Source organism: Phoca vitulina, unplaced genomic scaffold, assembly GCF_004348235.1.
Source record: "Phoca vitulina isolate PV1807 unplaced genomic scaffold, GSC_HSeal_1.0 scaffold3, whole genome shotgun sequence".
Classification (NCBI taxonomy): Eukaryota; Metazoa; Chordata; class Mammalia; order Carnivora; family Phocidae; genus Phoca; species Phoca vitulina.
In genome coordinates, this window is record NW_022589706.1 from 34,655,297 (window position 1) to 34,682,266 (window position 26,970).

Consider the following 26,970-nt stretch of genomic DNA (forward strand, 5'->3'; position numbering starts at 1 on the left):
CCCCCCCACCCCGGGACTGGTCATTAGGATCAAATTAGTCTTTCTCTCTCTCTCTGTATACACACACACACACACATTTGGAACAGTTCCTGGCACATAGTAAGTTCTCAATAACTGTTAGTCATTACTACACAATGATAGTCATGAAAGTAAAACTGCCTTCCTTAGGGCTACTAAGGTACTTTTAAATAAATACCAATTTCCATTTACTATAAATGCATCCCACATAATAAAAATGGCTAAGGAAATGTTCAAAAGTGAATCACTTAACCTACTTTTGGAGTGAACGAAGTGGGGCTCTTTCATGCCAAGTTAATACAAGGCCACACTGATCAAGGTTGTGTGGCTCAAAAGTATTTCAGCTCTGGAACATAGCTCTGTTTAACAACCTCTGTTTAAGAAATAGCCTATAATTCCAATAATAATAGCCAAAATGTACTGGTCACTTGTAATGAGTGGATTGAGCACCGTGGTAGGCAAAATTAATGTTCCCTCCAGAGATGTCCACATCCTAAGTCCCAGAACCCGGGAATATGCTACTTTACACACCTTAAATGGCAAAAGGGATGTTGCAGATATGAGTTAGTTAAGGGATTTGAGATAGGGAAATTACCGTGGATTATTCAGGTGAGCCCAAGGTGGTTGTGGGGTTTTTATAAGCAGAAGAGGGAGGTGAGGGGGTATGCTTCAGAGCCATGCAGCATAAGGACTCAAGGACTCAATTGCTCATTTGAATATGGAAAGAGGCCACAAGCCAAGGAATGCAAGAAACCTCCAGAAGCTGGAAAAGATAGGAAACAGACTGTCCCCTAGAGCCTCCAGAAGGAATACAGTCCTGCCAACATCTTAATTTTAGCCCAGTGCTATTTGGACTTCTGCCCTCCATAACTCGAAGGTAATATATTTGTGTCATTTTAAGCTACCAAGTAATCGATTTGTTGTATCAGTAATAGGAAACTAACATAGTCACTATAGGCATCTACTGAGTTAGCCTTCCAACAATCTTTTGAAACAGATGCTATCAACAACTCTTCTCTACAGAGTTTCAGAGAGAAAGAAAACGAAGCTTTCAAGAGTTATTTAACCTACCCAAGAATTGAGCTGGGACATGACACACACACATACACATGCACCCACATGCTCTTCTCACTTTGAACAAATTATACAAGTTGGAAAAAATCAACCATCAAATACATGTAAAAAAAACTATCTTCCTATGATATGAGTTTAAAAGTAATTCCTTATCTTTACATCTCTAGCCCTGTGGTAACACATTTACTTGGCTTTTCTATGTGCCAGGAACTTTGTATTTACTCCCTGCTGAAAACACAACATTTAGTAAGAGCTTTTTATCGTCAAGATGTTTATAGATTAGTTGAGGGAAACAGGCATGTAGTCTAAAAATACAAGCCATGATACAAGGGCTTTGAGAATGATATGCATAAGGCAATCTGGTGACAGAAAGTAGAGAAATAGATGTCATTCCATTTGAGAAAGTCAGGAAAGGTTTCTTAGGGGAGAATGATCCTCAATAGAAATCTTAAAATATAGTTAAGGATTGTGTAGGTTTGAGCAAAGCATTTGTGGGGAAGAAGGAGGTGTGGTAATAGGGAATGGAGAACTTTCTAGATGGAACAAAGGGGTAAAGATATGCAAAGCCCAGCAGCAGGTCATTAAACACAGCCAGCACACGTGGGCCTGGCAGGAAGAAAGGCGAAAGGAAAAGCAGCCACATTGTGAAGAATAGTTCCTGTTAAAGTCTTGGAATTGTTCTTGTGATGAAGAACTTTTGAAGGATCTTAAATAAGGTGGCACATTGGAATGATCACTCTGGCAGCAGGGTGATGCTGGAAAGGGGTCAAGTCTAGAGGATAATAAGAAGGCTACTGCAATAGTCCCAGTGAGAAAAGAGTATGGCCTAACCCAAGGCAAAAGCAATGAAGACAAAGGTAACATTTGGAAGAGAGCTTTCAGAGGCAAAATTGTGAGTGATAAGGGAAAGAGTCAGAGGTCCCTTCCAGGTTTCTGGTTTGAATTACTGTGTATATGAAAGGACCCGCAACTGAGATAGAAGTGATAGTCATTAGTTCTATTCATCAAATAGTTTCAATTCTCTCGCATTCTACTGAGACACATGTGTGGGTTACATTCTCTGGCCTCATTCTCTGTCTCTGGACATTTTTGACATTGGTCAAAGGGTACAAACTTCCAGTTATAAGATGAATAAGTTCTGGGGATCTAATGTACAGCTGGTGATTATAGATAATAATACCATATCATACACTTAAAAAAAAAAAAAAAAGAAGACTCTCTAGTGCTCTTTTTCTTTTTCTCTGGCACAATAACTGCATAGGTGCAAGATGATGGCTGATCCATCAGTTTAGTCCCTGAATGACCTCAATGAGCATAGCCCCCATGCCATTCACAAAGGACTTGCAGCATGAGTGAGAAATTACCTTTGTTGTTTTTAAACTGCTATTATTATAGGATTACTTTTGTTACACAGTATAGCACACCCTATCCTGACTGTTACAGTATATGGTTTACAAATACATTGAGTATAAAATGCCTGCAAAACATTCAAGGGGGAAAAAAGTCTAAATCTAGAGAATCTTAACATTTCCTCCAGAATGACTTGCAAGACCCCCACATATTTGTATCTTCTTTGTGGTTCCAGAGCACACACTGTTTGTATCGCACCTACACTCAAGAGCAATTGTCTGTTTTCCTGTCTGTCTCCTTGAAGGTAGGAGGGTGTATTATGCATGTCTGCATCTCAAGTGCCAAGCAGAATGCTTGGCACCAGTGTCGGCCTTAATGAATATTTGTTGAAATGTACGGATGATGAAGGAAGTCATGGGAGTAGATGACATTGCCAAGAGAGGCATGGATGTCAAGTGAGAAGAAAGAGAGCTTAGGACAGAAACCCCAACATTTAATGGCTAAGTAAAGAAAGATGAGAAGATCAGCCAGATATAGCAGAAAAATCAGAAGTGAAAATATGCAGGCAAAACAGAAGAGCATTTTGAAAAGAAAGAAGTAGTCAAGACTGGGCAAGATCATATCAGGTCATAGATCCCACCTGAATGAAAGACAGTGTTGCTGGCACCAACTAACAATGAACATGCTCCTTCCAAACTGGCAAAAACAAACACAGAAAGAAAGCGTGGGTTCTTTTTTTTTTAAAGGACAATAATAATTACATTTATTGAGCATATAGTGCTAAGCATTTTAGATCCACTATGCCATTTACTCTTCACAACCTTATGAAGTAGACATTATTATCATCTCACTTTACAAAAGAGAAAACTGAGAACTAGAAAGTTCTATGAAATTGCTCAAGATATCAAAGCTAGCAAGTGAGCAGGAATTCAGTCTGACTTCAAAGCCTAATCTTTTCACCACAGGGTTTTGCTGTTGAAGTGGTAATAGTTATCATTTTTATTTACTAATTTTTGAAAAATACCATAAAAAAGTCAAACTTCATTCTCTATATATTTAGGAAAATGATTGGCTCCACATTATGAGTGAAGATGAAAATCTATCTCCTCTGACACCCCCCTGCCCTCTATTACCAATTTTGGTTGTTATATTCTTTTCTTTTTTAACTTTATATCTTTTTTTTTAAGTCTTATTCAAATGCACATTGGTTTCAAATGCTGTGCATTGGATAAAAAGTCACTGGTGCCTCAGTAAGAACATTTAGTAGTATGACAAAAAGAGAAAGGGGGGAAGATCAGATTGCAGTGGGTTGAGGACTGGATCAAGCACAGAAATCACTTAGGGATCTTGCTAGAATGCAAAGTCAACAGGTCTGGAGTGCGATCTGCATTTCACGCAAACACTCAAGTAATGTTGACATTGCCAGCCCATGGACCACACTTTGAGTACAAGCCTTTTTTAGTCAATTTTTGAGTATAATAAAAACTAATTCTTTACTTCCATAATAACTTTTGTTGTTTATAAAAACACTTTCACAAATTTAATTTCATTTGACAATTCTGTGAAATGAATAAGAATTATAGTCCTCTTCTGACAGAGAAGTTAAAGCATCTGACCAAAACCCACACATCTAGTAAATGGAAGAGGAAGATGTTAAACCACCGCCTTATAAATTATTATAAATTATTTTTCTATGTCACATGGCCCTTCATTATTAGGCTATAACTAAAGAAATAAAAACCTAGGTAGAATATTGTAACTTTCCCACTCTTCAATTTTCCTTTCAACGTCTTTCAAAAACCTAAATCTATAAATGAAGGGGGGGAAATCGGAGGGGGAAACGAACCATGAGAGACTATGGACTCTGAGAAACAAACTGAGGGTTCTAGAGGGGAGGGGGTGGGAGGATGGGTTAGCCTGGTGATGGGTATTAAAGAGGGCACGTCTGCATGGAGCACTGGGTGTTATACGCAAACAATGAATCATAGAACACTACATCAAAAACTAATGATGTAATGTATGATTAACATAACATAATAAAATTAAAAAAACAGTTTTTAGTATAATTGACATACAGTGTCACATTAGTTTCACATGTGCAACACAGTAATTCAACTTCTCTCTGTTATGCTATGCTCACCAGTGTAGCTACCATCTGTCACCATACAATGCTACTATAATATCATTGACTGTATTCCCTATACTGTGCCCTTCATTCCTGTGACTTTTCTCTCTGTAACTGGAAGCCTGTATCTCCCACTCCCCTTCCCCCATTTTGCCCATCCTCCCACCTCTTTTCCTCTGGCAACCATCAGTCTGTTCTCTGTATTTATAGTTTGATTCTGCTTTTTGTTTGTTTGTTCACTTGTTTTGTGTTCTTAGATTCCACATATGGGTGAAATCATATGGTATTTATCTTTCTCAGTCTGACTTATTTCACTTAACATAATAGACTTTGGGTCCATCGATTTGGCAAATGGCAAGATCTCATCATTTTTTATGGCTGCAAAATATTCCATTTTATATATATACCGCATCTTCTTCTGCATTTGTCTACTAATGGACAACTGGGTTGCTTCCATATCTTGGCCATTGTAATTAATGCTGTGGTAAACATAGGGGTGCATGTATCCTTTTGAATTAGTGTTTTCATTTTCTTTAGTAAATACTCAGTAGTGGAATTGCTGGATCATAGAGTAATTCTACCTTTAATCTTTTTGAGGAATATCCACACTGTTTTCCACAAGGGCTGCACCAATTTGCATTCCCACCAATAGTGCACAAGGGCTTCTTTATCTCCATATCCTCACCAACACCTATCATTTCTTGTGTTTTTGATTTTAGCCATTCTGACAGCCATAAAGTGATATTTCATTTTGTTTTAATTTGCATTTCCTTGATGATTGGTGATGGTGAACATCTTTTCATGTGTCTGTATGTCTTCTTTGGAAAAATGTCTATTCAGGTCCTCCGCCCATTTTTAATTGGATTATTTGAGGGTTTTTTTTTTTTTTTTTTGGTGTTAAGTTGTATAAGTTCTTTATATATTTTGGATATTAACCCCTTATCAGACATATCTTTTGCGAATATCTTCTCCCCTTCAGTAAGTTGTCTTTTGTTTGTTTGTTTGTTAATGGTTTCCTTCATTGTGTAGAAGCTTTTTATTTTTGTGTAGTCCCAAAAGTTTTTTGAGTTTATGTTTGTGAATAGTATAAGAAAGTGGTCCAGTTTCATGCGTTTGCCTGCAGCTGTCCAGTTTTCCCAGAGCCATTTGTTGAAGAGACTTTGTCCCATTGTATAGTTTTGCCTTCTTTTTCATAGATTAATTGACCATATAAATATAACTTTATTTACACTAGTACTATATTGTTTTGATTACTAAAGTTTTGTAGTGTATCTTAAAATCTAGGATTGTGATATCTTCAGCTTTGTTCTTATTTTTCAAGATGGCTTTGGCATTTGGAGTCTTTTTAGTTCCATACAAATTTTAGTATTATTTGTTCTAGTTCTTTGAGAAATGCTCTTGGTATTCTGATAGTGATTGCATTGAATCTGTAGATTGCTTTGGGTAGTATAGACATTTTAACAATACTAATTCTTCCAATCCCTGAGCATAGAATATCTTTTCATTTGCTTGTGTCATCTCCAATTCTTTCATCAGTGTTTTATAGTTTTCAGAATACAGGTCTTTCACTTCCTTGGTTAAGCTTATTCCTGGGTATTTTATTCTTTTTGGTGCAATTGTAAATGGAATTGTTTTCTCAATTTCTCCTACTGACATTACTTCATTATTAGTGTACAGAAATACTCTTGACTTCTGGGGTTAATTTTGTATCCTGCAAATTTACTGACTTCATTTATTACTTTGAATAGTATTTTGGTGGAGTCTTTAGGAATTTCTATGTATGGTATCAAGTCAGCTGCAAATAGTGACAGCTAACTTCTTCCTCACCAATATTGATGCTTCATTTCTTTTGCTTTTCTGATTGCTGTGGCTAGGACTTCCAGTACTATGTTGAATAAAAATAGTGAGAGTGGACTTCCTTGTCTTGCTCCTGATCTTAGAGGAAGAGCTCTCAATTTTTCACCATTGAGTATGATGTTAGCTGTGGGTTTTTTATATATGACCCTTATTATGTTAAGGTATGTTCTCTCTACATACTTTGTGAGAGTATCATGAACGGATGTTGAATTTTGTCAGATGCTTTTCTGCATTTATTAAGATGATCACATAATTTTTATTCTTCATTTTACTGATGTGATTTATCACATTGATTGATTTGCAAATATTAAATTATTCTTGCATCCCCAGAATAAATCCCACTTAATTGTGGTGATAATCCTTTTAATGTATTATTGAATGGTTTGCTATTTTGTTAAGGATTTTTGCATCTGTGTTCGTCAGGGATATTGGCTTATAGTGTGTGTGTGTGTGTGTGTGTGTGTGTGTGTGTGTGTGTTGTCTTTGTCTGGTTTTGGTATCAGGGTAATGCTGGCCACATAGAATGTCTTTGTGAGCTCTCCTTCCTCTTCTGTTTTTTGGAATAGTTTAAGGAGAATACGTATTAACTCTTCCTTAAATGTATGGTAAAATCCACCTTGGAATCTATCTGATCCTGGACTTTGATTTTTTTAAAAATCGTAATCTTTACTTTAGAGTCCAAATCTTTGGAACCATATGGACAGCTCACACTATCTGCTGATTTTAGAAACACTAAACTAAACTAAACCTTTGTAGTTCCAACTTCGGTTTTGGGGGTTGAGGAGAGAAACAATTTGCTATTGCTCTCTTCTATATCCTGCTGCTGAAATAATTATTCATAAAAGTCCAACTCTTTGCCACTTGACTTTATACATGAGAGAAGCCTAAAAAGACAAAATTAGAGAAACATAGTGCAACTGTGTTAGCATAAAGCTTTTATTATCTTTTCCTAAACAATAATCCTTTCACTATTATCTTTGTCTTTTGAAGATACAGCTCCTGTTATTTATACAAAATTGGCATCCCACCATCCCATAGTAACCTAATGGACCCATAAATAACTATAAAACTTGGAAAGAGCATGGAGTTACAAACGCAAACCAAACAGAATATGTTTAAAAGTAAGCAGAGTTTAACGAAGTTTTTTAAAACACAAATATAAAATGGTTTTATTGCTCATTACAGCAACAAACATCTCAGTTATAAAATAGGAAATGTTTATTTGAGCAGGTATTACTTAATATATCCATATATCATCTGGTGCAGAATCTATGAAAAGAATGCTTTTGAAGAAAATGTCTAGGAATTGTCCACTTTCTAAAGGTTACCTAAATATAAGCCAAAGTGGCACTTAGAAGTGGTTATAAATGGTGCACTTCCTAATCCCATATATAGCAATAAAAAAATTCTACTCCTAGGTATAAACCCAAGAGAAATGAAAACATATGTTCACACCAAAACTTGTACATGAATATTCAGAGCAACATTATTCATAATAGCCAAAAGATGGAAACAACTAAAATTGGTAAATGGACAAAGAAAATGTGGTAAATCCACACAATGGAGTATAATTTGGCCGTAAGAAGGAATGAAGTACTGAAACACAATGCAACATAGATAAACCTTGAAAATATTATGCCAAATGAAAAAAGCCAGTTACAAAAATCATGTATGCTCATATGAAATGTCCAGAATAGGGAAATCTATAGGGACATTACATAGTTTAGTGGTTCCTTAGGTCTGGGGCAGGAGGAGGATGGAAAGACAGGAGACTGACAGTGAAAAGTATAGTTTCTTCTGAAAGTGGTAAAAATGTTCTAAAATTGATTGTAGTGATGGTTACACTTACCTGTGAATATACTAAAAATTATTCAATTATATGCTTTAAGCAAATATGTGAATTATATTTCAATAAAGCTATAAAAATAGGATCCAATAAATAAATAAACAGATTTAACCTAAATAAAGCACTGCCTTAATAGCTTCTCTCTGTTGAGAGGCCTCTAAGCACTGAGATACTTAAAAATGTGTTTAAAACTTCTATTAGCATTCTACCCTGAGAATGAAAGGAAATAATCTTCAATGTGTGTGAGCCTCTGAATACATTATTACCAGAATTAGACTTAAAAATGACAGTGATATGACTGAGCTTCTACCAGACAGACCCTCAAAGAGATAACAACTATAAATCTGGACAAACCACACAAAAAAGTACTTGAAGGCACTAGAAAGGAAATGAAAGCAGGCCAACTCTGGAGGAGTGCAGAGTCTTGGAAGGAAAAGGTGGCAAAGATGAGCTTCAGTTTTGTCCTGCTTCTACCCTGAGAGCAGGCCACAGTTGGTCCCACTTGGGGGCAGGTCGACTAAAACTCCAACAGAAAACCTGAAGGCTCCTGGGCTGAGCCACTTGCTCTGTCTTTTTTTTTTTTTTTTAAGATCTTACTTACTTATTTGAGAGAGAGAGAAAGAGCATGTGCACGGGGGGGGGGGGGGGGGGGGCACGGAGAGGGAGAAGCAGACTCCCCACTGAGCAGGGATCCCGACACAGGACTCCATCCCAGGACCCCAGGATCATGACCTGAGGCGAAGGCACTTAACTGACTGAGCCACCCAGGCGCCCCTCTCTGTCTTCTTCTTACTTATCAACCTCTGAAGTGTCTCTCATCTCTTGGTGTCTGTGAAACCCAGCATTTCCAGGTTCTTTTCCTTCTTGTCTGACCATTCTTCCTGTATCTCTTGCTTCCTCCTCTTTCTTTATCTTCCCCCTTAAATACTCCAGGGCTTTTGCCCTCAGCTTTTCATCAGCACACTTTCTCTTTACAGTTCACCTACTTCTACTCCTTCAACTGCCAGTGAGACTCCCACCTTCATAGTCAGGACCCCCTTCTCAGCTTCGCTTCTGGATACTTCTAGCTTCAGGTCAGTAACAGTGCGGTGGGGGTTGGGTTCTAAAGTGAGCACATAAGTCAAAAATCATATATAGCCACAATTTCCCTTGAAATTTCCTTAGAAAAGCAACACGTTCTTATATTCCGACATTCATTTCTCGGTCCTACCTGCACTGTTGAATTTGCTCAAGATAAATGCACTTAAACTATGATGCCACTGTATTTTGTTGTCCCCCAAGTATGTCTAAGTTAACATGTCCAAACTGAACTTCCAACCTGCCCTCCATCTACGTGCATCCTACTCCTCCACCTTTACTTCCCGCATTAACAGATGGCACCAAAATCACCCTGATTTCCTAAGCCAAAAATCCAGCAGTCAGCATTGACCCCTCTTTTCCTTCACACCAAAATCCAATCAGTCCTGATCTGTGTTCATTTTAATGCACCAAATGCCTTAATTCAAGCCCTTATCACCTTTTATTTAGGCCACAGCCAGAGCCTCAAAAAAGCCTCCTCCCTTTCTGTCTCCAGTCCTCTGCAGAGCATCTACCGTCTTTTGCAAATGCAAATATGATCAAATTTCTCCCCGCTTGGAAAGATCCTCCAATGGTAAACTACCATCCCTAGCAGTGGTTTTCAAGCATTGTTGTAGCAGATAAATACCATTTTCAAATAAATATTATATAAGATCCTAATATCTACAAATAGATACAAGCTATATTTTATTAGGATTAATTTACTATATAAATTGTAAACGTGTGACTTATTAAAAACCAAACATTGAGAAAAATGATAGGTAGTTTTGGTGAAATAAAAAAATTCAAAATTGTTGGTAAGCAATTTGATCAGAATCATCTTGCTATTTATTTCCCTATTTCATTTGCCTGCATGTGATCAAAAAAATCCTAATTCGTAGCAATAGGTAGCTACCAAAGGTAATATTTTGGATTACCTCCCCCAATAGCTCACCTTTTAACATAGTGTTTATTTAAAAAGATAGCAAGATCCAAATACAAATGAATTAATCTGTATGCATGAATTATTTGGTTGCTGGTCTCTGCTTGGTTAAAACTTGGTATGTAATATTTAGTTTAAGTATGTGTTTAAGATTTATTTTTTTAAAATTGAAAGTCAAAACAAGCATTTGTGTAAACCTTGAAACTCCTCCCCTGAACCTTGGTTCCGTGGAATAGAGTTTGAGAACCAATAACCTAAGCACTGAAGCCCAATTTCCTAGGGCAGCATGCAAGATCCTGTGTCATTTGGATTTTATCAATCTAGCTGCATTTCCTCCCACTGCCAAAATTCCACCCAATATCCTAAGTCTATCTCCATCTATCACAGGGTCATACTTTGGCACTTACTGTTTTCTCTGCCAAACCCATGTGCTATTGCCTTCTTACCTGAATTTCTACGAACTATTCCAAAGGTTAAAATGTTAATGCCTCATGAAGCCTTCTTTGACTTCCCCAAAGTACCTTGCATATGCCTCCATCATCAACATGTGTTGCCTTGTGTAATAATCATCTCTTCCTCTCAACCATGAGTTCCTATGGAAGACAGACTAATTTAACCATCCCTAAGTGCTCAGGGACTTTCAAAGTGCCTGGTACCTGGTAATCACACCTTAAATGCTTTGCATCAATTACTTCATCACTTTCTATTAACAGGAATAACTAGCAGAATGATTTTGGTGGCTGAAACTTCAGATCTGCGTGAGATAGTCAACAGATAACCCTCTTGTCAAGTTGATGCTTTAGGTTAAGTAAGTACTAAATGGAAATCACTGTTAGGCTCATTTTAATTTTGACTTCATTTTTCTTTCATAGCGGCGTCACTCACCAACAAAGGAAAGCAGGATCACCAGCAGGACAATGAGTGCACAGATACATGGAATCAAGACCAGCAATAGGAAGCGGAGAATATTAGCAGTTGCCAGCTTCTGAGAGCAGCCATCACCCATGGTATTGTCAACAGCTCCCAAGACCTAAAGTAAAAGGGAGATGGGAAACATGGTTTTTATATTACAAAGCAACTCAATACACAGTATGGAATTTTAGAGTACAGCTGTCCGTTCAGAACAACAGCACTCCTGAGAGATTCTGGTGCACGTCCTTCAGGGCATGAAACTGAACTTAGTCACTGAATCATGCCAATAAATGAACAAATAACTGTACAACCACATTCAGGGCAGAGAAAATCAACTATTTCTGAAAACTTTTTTAGGAGTACGTGAACTTTTAATGGGATTCCACCTTGATTTTTTTGACATATTTGCCAATTTGGTGGTATTCCAAAGAGCTACAAATTACCATGGCCCAGAGCTATAAGCAAAGACTGCCTAGTACAGTGGTAACATATTGGTGAGTAGGCATAGACAGGACATTACCCAGACTTCACTGCTGTTTGTCTCACCAGTCCTAGCCCAAATCTGCATGAATCTGGATAAAATTAATTTTCAGCCATTCAGCAAGGTTAAATGAAGTTGAACACTGAAAAAGAGCCTGTCCTGGTCGACCAGGACACTGACAACCCCTCAGGATACCTTCCACGATGCCAATATAGCCTATCCATCTGTGAGAGGATTAGGAGATGCAATCATGAGGGTTCAGATAAAAGTTCTTATCTTCAAATACTTTACATTTTGCTAATTTAAATTAAATACTTTAATTTTTAGTTTGGTCTCTTGCCAGAAATTCATTTATTACAAATGGCTAGCTTAGGGCAGTGACTTTTTCAACAGGAATCTGAGATGAAATTAAAAGTGATTTGTGGGGTGCCTGGGTGGCTCAGTCAGTTAAGTGTCTGCCTTCGGCTCAGGTCATGATCCTGGGGTCCTGAGTTCAAGCCCCATGTCAGGCTCCCTGCTCAGTGGGGAGTCTGCCTCTCCCTCTCCCTCTGCTTCCCCCTCTCCCTCCACCCTTGTGCTCTCTCGCTCTCTCTCAAATAAATAAAATCATTTTTAAAAGTGATTTGAGTCCCACTCCATGAGCAACTCTTCCAGTCCCATATGAAGGTATTTCTCATGGTTTTCTTTTAGACTTCTGACTCTCCTTGCATTTTTTCCTGTGACAGTTTCAGGGCTTGAACTGTAACCTCTGCATAACTAACTCCTGAATCTCTCTTGAGTCCCAAACATCCTTTCAAGTTACATCATATATTTCCAATGCCTAGTGCTTAGCAGCATCTCTTCTCAACATGTCCAAAATCAAACTAGTCTCTTTCTCTATCCCTACCGTCAAACTAGTTCTTCTCCTGATTTCCATCTTTGTGCTAACAGACACTCTACTTCTCCAATAACCCCAAGACTCTTCACTTCTCCATCATCCCCCCCCATGCCATGCATTATTCAGGTTTTGTTGGTTCTTCCCCTATAATACATGTCTAATTTTGAAAAATGAATGACCTTTGAGGCAGAGCTTTATCATAACAAGAAGTTGTTCCAACAGAATGGTCCTCTATTTGATCATTTATAGCATATAACAAGTACTTGATAATTTCCCATGGATAAAAAGGCAACTTTGGTAGGTTCTTCTGAATTGCAAGGCATATATGATACTCCATTTCTGCTTTATTGCCCCTACATCAGAATCAATTCTTGTTCACTAATACATATTGCAAGCAGTGTTCACTACATACACTGTGATATAATGATATCCTCTGTAATTTTAAGAATACCCAATGAGACATATTATTTGAAAGAACATATGATGTTAGCTTGAGAATGGCTTGATCTCCTAGGTTAATGTCTTTACTGACCCATTGCCTCTGCACCTGGTTTAATCTACCAGCCAAAGTGAGATCATTCAGAGTTAATTTACAATTTGATCTGCAAGAAGACATGGCACTGTGTTAGAGGAGACCACGAAAAGGATATGACCACCCACTGACCTGTGAGCTGGACTCAGGCAATCAGAGACCCCTCACCCCCTCCCCTGTCCTTGAAATGTACCACTGTTCCCACAGCCTGAGCCATTTTCAAGAATGCAGCCTTGAGAGAGCAATGTGCTGTTGAGACCATCTGGACAAAACACATGACTGAACCCAGTTAAAGCCTCTATATAAACTTTTATGATTCTGGCTGGCAGGTGTGGAAAACTACTCATCTTGTCTGCCCAAGCAAACCTCATAGTAAGTTCCCTTGCTTATTAAACCTGCCATCTACCAATCTGAAGTGGTCTGCCTCTTTCTTTAGTACCTTCTTGCCCTCTATATATGGAGGTCAGTTTCAAATTTTACCTGGGGAAGCCAGGTAAAGTTTGCAAAACAACACACTGACACAATTTAATATAAGATCTGCAATAGTACATTGATTACAACACTAGCATTGGGTGGGTGGTGCCCTTTCAGACTTGGAGATAAGCAAGTGTGGGACTATAACCCAACAGAGAATCTACTTACTTATTTCATTTACTCAACAATTAGTTATTGAACATGTACTATTATAATAAGCACAGGGACAGATATAACAATGATTTCAGACCAACTGTCCCTCAAAAGTTCAGTCTTGTAGGAGAGATATGTCCACAAATAATATATGTCAAGGTAGCAAATGATAAGCACCATCAGACTTACAGCTGAAGTGCCATAGGAATTCAAAAGATAGGAATACAATTTCTTGCTGGAGGATCAGGTAAAACATTGTAGAGAACTTGAAGCAGACATAATTCTGACCTGCTGTCCATGGGTACCTCTATCGTCTCCCAGTCTATCAGCTCTCTCCTTTTTTCAATTCCCTACATATCTTCTTCAGACTCTTTGGACCATTAATGAAACAATACTCTTGCTAATGCCCTGAACCTGCCTACCCCTCTGGATATTCTTCCCCTGCATCATGTAAAAGCCAACACCAGATGAATCCAACAACCTGCTCTCTCTGTATCTACACCTGGAGAGTTGCAAGTGCCTGTAAAAAGCCACCCAACAGGACTACCCAGTTGCTGATGTAAAGCCTTCTCCATTCTCCTCCAACTACCTTCTCCCATTGGGCCCTCACTCTCAGAAAACGGCCCACTTCAATTTCCATCTTACAGAGAGAATAAAAAACAATCAAATGAGAATTGCCTCATCTACCTAAATCTAAACCTACACACCTGATCATTTATAGACCCTTCTCTCCTGTTCAAACACAGAAGCTATTGAAGGCTCTTCGTATTTAAGACTAATCCTCCCACTTTTGTGACAGACTCCATCTCCTTCTCCCTTCTCAGTAATTTTACATCTTAATTCTCCATTAAATCATATATCCAAACTCTCTCCCTCTCTCTTTCTCTCACTGCCATCAGCTTTTTATCATGTTTAGGTCTCTCCAGTTATTTTTTTAACCATCCTCAAGCCTATATCACACTTCAGCCACTGTCCTATCTCTCTCATCCAAAATGCCCTGGGAGTTGTTAATATTTAATGTCCAAATTTCCTCACTTACTGTTTACTCTTGTATGATTTGGGACCCACTTCTGTCACTGCACCAAAAGAGCTTTTGCTATGGTCACCAACGACCTCCATGTTGCCATATCCAAAGACATTTTTCAGTCATCACTGTAATGACATCCCTGTATCATGTGAGAGATAGAATTCTCAGCCACTCTCATCTGCTTCAAGCACTTTCTTCCCTTGACTTCTTTCTCTTCCCTGTCTGGTCATTCCTTCTCTTTCTGTAAGTTCTTTTCTCACATTCATACTCTCCATGCAATATCACCCACACAAATTGCATCGATTGCCAGGCCTACACACGTGACTTACATCTTTACATAGCAAGCCTAGATCGTTCCCCTGAGCTCCAGACTTTTGTATCCAACTGGCCATTTGACATTTCCTCAGTGGATGTTACAAAAATACCTCAAACCTAACATGCCTGAAACCAAATAAATAATTTTTATCTCCATGTCTGGTATTTTTTTCAGAGTTCCCTATCTCAGGAAAAAGTAACTGAGCACTTGTTTGGGCACTTGGGGTGTATGACTAGGCAGAGTGAAAATCTCCAGCCTCCTAGATCCTACATTCTAATAAAAACTACCATCATATCTCACCTGGAATGGTTTACCTATATCCAGTCTTGCACTCCCTAATTTGTTCTCTACCCTCTAGCCATGGTGAGAAAGAGGCTGTATATTAATGGATGAAGAGAAAAGGCAACATGAAAAATGATCCCCAAACTGAACTAATTCAGAAGATTCAGAGCCTGGAACCAGAGATGATCATGAGAAGCATGTACCCAGTGGCTTGGCAGAGATCTGGGGAGGGCTTTGGACTTTCGCAGGGGTGTATGGAATTTCAAGTCCATTTTATTAAGATTTCAAAGGTCACAGAGACCATAGCCGTTATTTCGGGTATATTAGCCTTTATCCTGTTCTGCCCTCCTGCAGCATTTGACTTTACTAACACACAGTAGAGTCTTGGGAATACTTCCACAGCTGCAAATGGCAAAAACTGCTCTAGAACAAAGAGATACCTGCTTCTGTAATCATACCATAAATAATTTTAACTCAGTTGTGACTCTCTCTTTAAATGAAAATACCTCCCTTTGCTCATCAGTGTACACCTGGCATCTAGAGTCGCACCTGAACACAATCAGAAGTGGATTCATACCTGTTGAATAAATAAATGAATTAAATTGCCTAAACAAAAATTGCTCTGTGCATTATTATGCAAATCACTACTTCTTTGTAAACTGGAAATGCCTTACAAAGTCCATTCCTAAATCATGAAATTGAAAATGTATTTGGTAAAAAAGTATATGTTCTGCCGAAGCGAGCACTGTATTTGGGAAAAAAGTAAAAATATTTCCCTTTCAGAAAAAATATACTAAAATTAATAAAATCAGCTTTTACTAGGACTATTAGTACAAATCCATACTCACAGTTCCTATTACAAGCTTTGAAGTCAGCTAGAAAATTTTGTGATTTAAGAAGTAAATTTTAGGAGCGCCTGGGTGGCTCAGTCATTAAGCATCTGCCTTCGGCTCAGGTCATGATCCCGGGGTCCTGGGATCGAGCCCCACATCGGGCTCCCTGCTCAGCGGGAAGCCTGCTTCTCCCTCTCCCACTCCCCCTGCTTGTGTTCCCTCTCTCGCTGTGTCTCTGTCAAATAAATAAAATCTTTAAAAAGAAAAAAATAAATTTTAGTGGATTTGATTACAGACAAAATTTTTTAAATAACATCTTTGTTAAGAACATGAAACAAAGTGGCTTTGTTACTTAATTAACCCCCTAAATCAGAGATTCCCAGACATTCTTGGTTCAGGGCACTATGTGTCCATGTAATTTTTTTCAGTGGCCTAAACCAAAAGAAATGCCTAACAATTCCACTTATTAAGTCTCTTGGTCCAATTATTTTATCAGAATTTGTATCCTAAAAACTTTAGTAGACATTTGAAAAAATACAACAGAATTTTTATGTTAGTCTTAAGTAATGACAATTACTTACTAATGTTATGTGTGCATCTATTGGGCAGTGCACAATACTTCAAACCTTAGAATCAGATTGGGAATCACCGCCATTCATTGCTTGTTCCACATGGATTTTTCCATGGTACAACTTTTTACACAACCACCACCAAGAACCCAGCCTTATGAAAATAGGACAACATCAAAAGGAATACAGTGCAATCTAATGTTGACACTGAACTACCTCAACCTAGTATTTCATTTGGTAACCAACAAATGTTGAGTATCACTGGATTCCTCTCAAAAATTAAAAATAACTAGCAGACCCTCTGTGCATCACTGCAGTTTTGGGTTACCTCAGCTCACAGTTTGGAAATCATAATTCTAGACTATATTCCCACATCTACCTGACTAAGTCCAAATCCTTAGAGAAGTAATTCATATTTAACCCCATTCAGAAAGCCTCCCTTGATCATCTAGACACAAGTAATCTCCCTCTGCCTCATCTGAATTTCTGGTTGGTGGCAGAGACTGATCGGCTGCTAGCATCTATTCTTTTCCTTTGATCTTAGAAACAGAATCCTAAAATTTGGTTGGGCCAATATTTAACGGCAACTTAGAATAAAGACAACATTTCCCAGCCTCTCTTGCAGCTATGTGAGGCCATGTGGGAGTTCTTGCTCATGAGATGAAACTAGAAGTGGTAAATGTGACTTCCAGGAAGTATCCTCGAAGAGAGGGGTATTATCCTTCCTCTTTCCTGCTTGTGGGAATACAAGTGTAATGGCTAGAGCTCAAGCAACCATTTTTTTTTTTTTTTAAGATATATTTACTTGAGAGAGAGAGATAGAGAGGGAGCGTGCAAGCAGGGGGAGGGGCAGAGGGAGAAAGAATTCACAAGCAGACTCCCAGCTGAGCGCAGAGCCCGACGCAGGGCTTGATCTCACGACCCTGAGATCATGACCTGAGCCAAAATCAAGAGTCAGACACTCAACTGACTGAGCCACCTAGATGCCTCTCAAGCAACCATTTTAGACTCTGAGGTAAAAACTATATGCAGAAGGTGGCTGAATAGCAAGAAAGAGGGAACATGACTCCCTGATGGATTTGTGAATCTTCTCTATCAGCCCTGAACTGCTTATTTCCCAGATTACATTCACATGAGAAAGGAATAAATTCTTGATAAATCGCTGTTAATCTAAACATTCTATCACTTGCAGCTGAAGCAATTTCAACTGACCTATGCATTTATTACTTTCTACTTTGGATCATGGTCATGTACATACATACGAAAACTACTAAACTATAATCTCAGGAGGTAAAGATACATGTTCAGTTCATTCAACAAATCCTTACATCATGTGCCCAGAAAATTATTTTTATCCCCTAGGCAACTAACTGGTGCCTAGTACATAGTAGGATCAGAATAAATATATGCATTCTCAATTGAATAAATTATTCACAATCAAAGCTCAAAAAAATTTCCCAAGAAATGTTTGGGATTTTTAATATACTTAATTTTGATGGGAGGGAGATAAAAACCATTAAAAGGCTTTTCATAATAAATAATATAACTGTCAAGTTTGTTTGCCTTTGACCAGAAAAACAGCAACTCAGTGTGACCACAGCAGATTATCTCCTGTTATTCAGAAGCTCAGTGCCTTTTATATGTCTTCAACAAGGACAAATTCCAAAGAAAAATTTTACAACTTAGTAAATTATAGCTTTTCAGTTTTCAATTAAAAATTTCTTAATACAGTGTAGTAGCCAAAATGTTTTCATTGGGAGTTAATAGGGAGAAAGCAATAAAAAATAAGGTTAAAATGCAGGCAATCATTGGACAAGTTCATCTCGTAATCCCATCAGAAACCCCACATTGCTACAGACTTCAGCAATCTCCTCCCTGGTTTCCCCAAATCCTCACTTGTCCCCTTCCAATCTCCACATTGTGGCTCTGCTTAAAACCCTCCAGAAACTTCAGAGACAAAGACGAGCTTCCTTAATATGGCATATAAGGCAATGTTTCTCAGACATCAATGTACACGTGAAACACATAGGAAGAGGCTGAGCCAGTAGGTCTGGGGTAGAGCCTGAGACTGTGCATTCCTTAGCAGCTCCCCGCTGATGCTGATGCTGCTTTCCAAAGCAGGATCTGGAGACCCTTCTAGGTCTGCCCTGCCTATGCTCAGCTCACTGCACACCACTCATGGCCTCACCCTCTACACTTCTGCCACCTTCTGCTGCTCATTCAGATCCTCACAAGCACTCTGCCTAGAATGGCCTCCCTCCAGCTCTCAACCAGCCTGTGTCACTCAAGACTCACTCTTCCTACATCAACTCATGACTTGTGATTGATTCTCATCATTCTGCTTTTTATCCCAGTTGCAATTTACTTGTATGTGTGTGATTATTAGATTACATTGGTTACTCCTGCTATACGGTAGGCTCCATGAAGTCAGGGACCATGCTGGCTTTTGCTCGCCATTGTAGCCCTAGTACTCAAAAAGGGCCTTGACTCTACTAGGCACTCCATAAAAGTATTAAAATAATGAAATCAGGGCAGCTGAGTGGCTCAGTCAGTTGAGCGTCAGACTCTTGATTTCGGCTCAGGTTGTGATCATGTGGTCTGGATCACCGGGATGGAGTTCGGTGTCTGGCTCTGTGCTTAGTGGGGAGTCGGCTTGAGATTCTTTCTCCCTCTCCCACTGCCCCTCCCCCACTGATGCTCGGGCTCTCTCTTGCTCCCTCGTGCGCGCTCTCTCTCTCTCCAAAATAAATAAATAAATCTTTTTTAAAAATAATGAATCAGGGGCACCTGGGTGGCTCAGTCGTTAAGCGTCTGTCTTCAGCTCGGGTCATGGTCCCAGAGTCCTGGGATCAAGCCCCACATCAGGCTTCCTGCTCGGCAGGAAGCCTGTTTCTCCCTCTCCTACTCCCCCTGCTTGTGTTCCTTCTCTCGCTATGTCTCTGTCAAATAAATAAATAAAATCTTAAAAAAAAAAAAAAATGGCTCAGTCGTTAAGCGTCTGCCTTCAGCTCAGGTCATGATCCCAGGATCCTGGGATCGAACCCCACATCAGGCTCCCTGCTCAGCGGTAAGCCTGCTTCTCCCTCTCCCACTCCCCCTGCTTGTGTTCCCTCTCCATCTGTTTCTTTCTCTGTCAAAAAATAAATTAAAAAATCTTTAAAAAATAATGAATCAATAAACTCACCTAAATATGCCCTCCCACTGTCAGAAGAGTCTTAGAAACACAGGGACTAAAATGCTGCCCCATGTTGGAATAATTACTACAGTCATAATAATAACAGAAATAGTAACAATAAAGCAAAAAAACCCATTGAACATTTGCTGTGGGCCAGGCACTCCTCTCAGCATTTTGCATAGAAAATAGCTCTTAATTCTCAAAACAGCTCTACGAGGTGGTTTCTATTACCATACCCATTTAAGATGAGAAGTATGAGGTTCTTTGTGAATAATTTCATAAAAATAATTCAAGGTCATTGGCAAAAAAGGCAAAATCCAAAGCAATACTGAGTCACTCAATTCCTTTCTCTGAAACTCAGTAGAAAGACCAGAGATCTCGAAATTACACGTTAAGATGGCGGAGGAGTAGGAGACCTGAATTTCATCTAGTCCCAGGAATTCAGCTAGATAGGGATCAAACCATTCTGAACACCTACGAACTCAACAGGAGATCGAAGAAAAGAATAGCAGCAACTCTCTGAACAGAAAAGTGACCACTTTCTGGAAGGTAGGACATGCGGAGAAATGAATCCGAGGCGATATTCGGGAGGATGGACGGTGGGGGAGGGGGCTTCCGTCAGCCGCTTCTGGCAAGTGATAGAGCCGAGGAGCACAAAATTGGAACTTTTAGAAGTCGGCTCCACTGAGGGACGTCGGTCCAGTGGGTGGAACCCTCTCTGGGACAGCGTGGTCTCAGGACCCTTGGGGTCACAGAAAGACCAGGGGCACCTGAGTGAGGCAGAGCTCCCAGGTATCGGAGCGGGGAAGCTGGCTGCAGAGACGGAGCCGAGGAGTGGGCTCTCAGCTCGGGGTTGCCATAAACCGTGATCCGCGGCTCAGTCGGGCCACTGCTCCTCCAGCAGGGACCCAACAAGTGGCAGGTCCGGGGAGACTCCCCTTCCTCCCCCAGGAGGAGCGGCCCGGGAGTGCACCGCAGGGATCTGCTGGGTTTGGAGACTCCACACAGGGTCGGGTGCCAGAGATAGAAACGCTCGGTCACAGGCCGGGTGAGCACGGAGTGCGGCCGGAGACCGGGGAGACCGGAGTGAGTGACTGCTTTTCTCAGCGGGATCACTGAGGAGTGGGGCCCCGAGTTCTCGGCTCCTCCGGGTTGGAGATTAGGAGGTTGCCATTTTCACTCTCGCCCTCCAAAGCTGTACGGAAAGCTTGCAGGGAACCAAAGCTCCCAAGAGCAAACCCGAGCAGATTACTTAGCCCGGACTGGCAAGGGCAGGGCAATTCCGCTCCGTCAAAGATATTTGGGAACCACGGCAACAGGCCCCTCCCCCAGAAGATCAGCGAGAACAGCCAGCCAAGACCAAGTTTACCGATCAATGAGAACGGCAGAACTCCAGTGCTAGGGGAATACTGCACATAGAATCTATGGCTTTGTTCCCCCCTGATTCTTTAGACTTTCAAAGTTAATTTTTTTAATTTTCTTTTTTTTATTTTTCGAATTTTTCTTTTTCCCTTTTTCAACCAGCATCTTATCAATCCCTTTTTTTAAAAATCTTTTTTATTTTTCATTTTTAGAGTCATATTCTATCTCTTCATAGTAGTTAACCTCATTTTTGGTATATATATAAGTTGTTCTCTCTTTAAAATTTTGGGATACAGTTTCTTCTAACAGACCAAAATATACCCTGAATCTCTAGTATATGGCTTTGTTCTAGTCTCCTGCCTGATCACATTCTCTCCCTTTTTTATTTTAAATCCTCTTCTTTCTTTTTTCAACCAACTTCTTATCAATTCCTTTTATAAAATCTTTTATAATTTTAGTCTTTACAGTCATATTCCATCCCTTCATCGTATTAACCCTTATTTTTGTACATATATAAGTTTTGCTTTCTTTAAAATTTTGGGAGGCACTTTCTTCTAACAGACCAAAACACGCCAAAAATCTAGTTTATGGCACTGATCTATGCACCAGCCTGATCATATTTGATCATATTCTGTTGTTTCTTTGTTTGTCTGTTTGTTTGTTTTTTATCTTTTTCTTTTTTTTTCTTTTTTCTTTCTTTCCCTTTCTTTTCCCCTGGTTTCAGGTCTCTTCTGATTTGTTTAGTGTATATTTTTCTGGGGTTGTTGTTACCCTGTTAGCATTTTGTTCTCTCATTCATCTATTCTCCTCTGGACAAAATGACAAGATGGAAAAAATCACCTCAACAAAAAGAACAAGAGGCAGTACCAACTGCCAGGGACCTAATCAATATGAACATTAGTAAGATGTCGGAACTAGAGTTCAGAATGACGATTATGAAGATACTAGCTGGGCTTGAAGAAAGCATGGAAGATATTAGAGAAACCCTTTCTGGAGAAATAAAAGAATGAAAATCTAACCAAGATGAAATCGAAAAGGCTATTAATGAGGTGCAATCAAAAATGGAGGTTCTAACTGCTAGGATAAATGAGGCAGAAGAGAGAATCAGTGATATAGAAGACCAAATGATGGAAAATCAAGAAGCTGAGAAAAAAAAGAGATAAACAACTACTGGATCACTAGGGCAGAATTCAAGAGATGAGTGATACCATAAGACGAAACAACATTAGAATAATTGGGATCCCAGAAGAAGAAGAAAGAGAGAAAGGGGCAGAAGGTATATTGGAGCAAATTATAGCAGAGAACTTCCCCAATTTGGGGAAGGAAACAGGCATCAAAATCCAGGAGGCACAGAGAACCCCTCTCAAAATCAATAAAACTAGGTCAACACCCCGACATAAGTAAAACTTATGAGTCTCAGAGACAAAGAGAAAATCCTGAAAGCAGCTCGGGACAAGAGATCTGTAACCTATGATGGTAGAAACATTAGATTGGCAACAGACCTAGCCACAAGACCTGGCAGGCCAGAAAGGACTGGCATGATATATTCAGAGCACTAAATGAGAAAAATATGCAGCCAAGAATACTATATCCAGCTAGGCTGTCACTGAAAATAGAAGGAGAGATAAAAAGCTTCCAGGACAAACAAAAACTAAAGGAATTTGCAAACACGAAACCAGCCCTACAAGAAATATTGAAAGGGGTCCTCTAAGCAAAGAGAGAGCCTAAAAGTAACATAGACCAGAAAGAAACACAGACAATATACAGTAACAGTCACCTTACAGGAAATACAATGGCACTAAATTCATCTCTTTCAATAGTTACCTTGAATGTAAATGGGCTAAATGCCCCAATCAAAAGACACAGGCTATCAGATTGGCTAAAAAAACAAGACCCATCGATATGCTGTCTGCAAGAGACTCCTTTTAGACCCAAAGACACCCCCAGATTGAAAGTGAGGGGGTGGAAAACCATTTACCATGCTAACGGACACCAAAAGAAAGCTGGGGTGGCAATCCTTATATCAGACAAATTAGACTTTAAACCAAAGACTGTAATAAGAGATGAGGAAGGACACTATATCATACTTAAAGGGTCTATCCAACAAGAAGATCTAACAATTATAAATATCTATGCCCCTAACATGGGAGCAGCCAATTAATAACAAAAGCAAAGAAACACATCAACAACAGTACAATAATAGTGGGGGACTTTAACACCCCCTCACTGAAATGGACAGATCATCTAAGCAAGAGATCAACAAGGAAATAAAGACTTTAAATGACACACTGGAACAAATGTACTACACAGACAGATTCAGAACATTCCAACCCAAAGCAACAGAATACACATTCTTCTCTAGTGCCCATGGAACATTCTCCAGAATAGATCACATCCTAGGCCACAAATCAGGTCTCAACCAGTACCAAAAGATTGGGATCATTCCCTGCATATTTTCAGACCACAATGCTTTGAAACTAGAACTCAATCACAAGAGGAAAGTCGGAAAGAACTCAAATACATGGAGGCTAAAGAGCATCCTACTAAAGAATGAATGGGTCAACCAGGAAATTAAAGAAGAATTTTAAAAATTCATGGACACCAATGTAAATGAAAACACAACTGTTCAAAATCTTTGGGATGCAGCAAAGGCAGTCCTAAGTGGAAAACCCTTTCTCAAGAAACAAGAAAGGTCTCAAATACACAACCTAACCCCACACCTAAAGAAGCTGGAGAAAGAACAGCAAATAAAGCCTAAACCAAACAGGAGAAGAGAAATAATAAAGATCAGAGCAGAAATCAATGAAATAGAAACCAAAAGAACAGTAGAACAGATCAACGAAACTAGGAGCTGGTTCTTTGAAACAATTAATAAGATTGATAAACCCCTGGCCAGACTTATCAAAAAGAAAAGAGAAATGACCCAAATAAATAAAATCATGAATGAAAGAGGAGGGATCACAACCAACACCAAAGAAATACAAACAATTATAAGAACATATTATGAGCAACTATATGCCAGCAAATTACATAATCTGGAAGAAATGGATGCATTCCTAGAGATGTATCAACTACCAAAACTGAACCAGGAAGAAATAGAAAACCTGAACAGACCTATGACCACAAAGGAAATTGAAGAAGTCATCAAAAATCTCCCAAAAAACAAGATCCCAGGGCCAGATGGCTTCCCAGGGGAATTCTACCAAACATTTCAAGAAGAATTAATACCTATTCTTCTGAAACTGTTCCAAAAAATAGAAATGGAAGGAAAACTTCCAAACTCGTTTTATGAGGCCACCATTACCTTGATCCCAAAATCAGACAAAGACCCCATCAAAAAGGAGAATTACAGACCAATATCCCTGATGAACATGGATACAAAAATTCTCACCAAAATACTAGCCAACAATACATTAAAAGGATTATTCACCACGACCAAGTGGGATTTATTCCTGGCCTGCGAGGTTCGTTCAACATCCGCAAATCAATCAATGTGATACAATACATTAATAAAAGAAAGAACAAGAACCATATGATCCTCTCAATAGATGCAAAAAAAGCATTTGACAAAGTACAGCATCCTTTCTTGATCAAAACTCTTCAGAGTATAGGGATAGAGAGTACATACCTCAATATCATAAAAGCCATCTATGAAAAACCCACAGCGAATATCATTCTCAATGGGGAAAAACTGAGAGCTTTCCCCCTAAGGTCAGGAACATGGCAGGGATGTCCACTATCACCACTGCTATTCAACATAGTACTAGAAGTCCTAGCCACAGCAATCACACAACAAAAAGAAATAAAAGGCATCCGAATCGGCAAAGAAGTCAAACTCTCACTGTTTGCAGATGATATGATACTTTATGTGGAAAACCCAAAAGACTCCACCCCAAAACTGCTAGACCTCATACAGGAATTCAGTAAAGTGGCAGGATATAAAATCAATGCACAGAAAGCAGTGGCATTCCTATACACCAACAACAAGACAGAAGAAAGAGAAATTAAGGAGTCAATCCCACTTACAATTGCACCCAAAACCATAAGATACCTAGGAATAAATCTAACCAAAGAGGCAAAGGATCTGTACTCAGAAAACTATAAAATACTCATGAAAGAAATTGAGGAAGACACAAAGAAATGGAAAAACGTTCCATGCTCATGGATTGGAAGAACAAATATTGTGAATATGTCAATGCTACCTAGAGCAATCTACACATTTAATGCAATCCCTATCAAAATACCATCCACTTTTTTCAAAGAAATGGAACAAATAATCCTAAAATTTGTATGGAACCAGAAAAGACCTGAATAGCTAGAGGAATGTTGAAAAAGAAAAGCAAAGCTGGCGGCATCACAATTCCGGACTTCCAGCTCTATTACAAAGCTGTCATCATCAAGACAGTATGGTACTGGCACAAAAACAGACACATAGATCAATGGAACAGAATAGAGAGCCCAGAAATGGACCCTCAACTATATGGTCAACTAATCTTTGACAAAGCAGGAAAGAATGTCCAGTGGAAAAAAGACAGTCTCTTCAACAAATGGTGTTGGGAAAATTGGACAGCCACATGCAGAAGAATGAAACTGGACCATTTCCTTACACCACACACAAAAGTGGCCTAAAAATGGTTGGAAGAGCTAAATGTGAGACAGGAGTCCAACAAAATCCTAAAGGAGAACATAGGCAGCAACCTCGTCGACCTCAGCCGCAGCAACTTCTTCCTAGAAACATCGCCAAAGGCAAGGGAAGCAAGGGCAAAAATGAACTATTGGGAGTTCATCAAGATAAGAAGCTTTTGCACAGCAAAAGAAACAGTCAACAAAACCAAAAGACAACTGACAGAATGGGAGAAGATATTTGCAAATGACATATCAGATAAAGGGCTAGTATCCAAAATCTATAAAGAACTTCTTAAACTCAACACCCAAAGAACAAATGATCCAATCAAGAAATGGGCAGAAGACATGAACATTTTTCCAAAGGAGACATCCAAATGGCCAACAGACACATGAAAGAGTACTCAACATCGCTCGGCATCAGGGAAATCCAAATCAAAACCTCAATGAGATACCACCTCACACCAGTCAGAATGGCTAAAATTAACAAGTCAGGAAACGACAGATGTTGGCGGGTATGCGGAGAAAGGGGAACCCTCCTACACTGTCAGTGGGAATGCAAGCTGGTGCAGCCACTCTGGAAAACAGTATGGAGGTTCCTCAAGAAGTTGAAAATAGAGCTACCCTACGACCCAGCAATTGCACTACTGGGTATTTACCCCAAAGATACAAATGTAGTGATCTGAAGGGGTACATGCACCCCGATGTTTATAGCAGCAATGTCCACAATAGCCAAACTATGGAAGGAGCCAAGATGTCCATTGACAGATGAATAGATAAAGAAGAAGTGGTATATATATACAATGGAATATTATGCAGCCATCAAAAGGAATGAGATCTTGCCATTTGCAATGACGTGGATGGAACTGGAGGGTATTATGCTGAGCGAAATAAGTCAATCAGAGAAAGACATGTATCATATGATCTCACTGATATGAGGAATTCTTAATCACAGGAAACAAACTGAGGGTCACTGGAGTGCAGGGGAGGGGTGGGAAGGATGGGGTGGCTGGGTGATAGACATTGGGGAGGGTATGTGCTATAGTGAGCGCTGTGAATTGTGTAAGACTGTTGAATCACAGACC

General features: G+C 39.3%; 1 protein-coding gene across 1 annotated transcript in view; it reads right to left on the reverse strand.

The window, feature by feature from the left end:
* The window catches only part of CORIN (corin, serine peptidase), a 234,550-nt gene that overhangs the window by 185,696 nt on the left and 21,884 nt on the right, over positions 1-26,970 (reverse strand). The window contains exon 2 of the mRNA XM_032397831.1: positions 11,155-11,299. Within this exon, the coding sequence (XP_032253722.1) occupies positions 11,155-11,299 (145 nt within the window). The remainder of the gene's footprint in view (positions 1-11,154; positions 11,300-26,970) is intronic.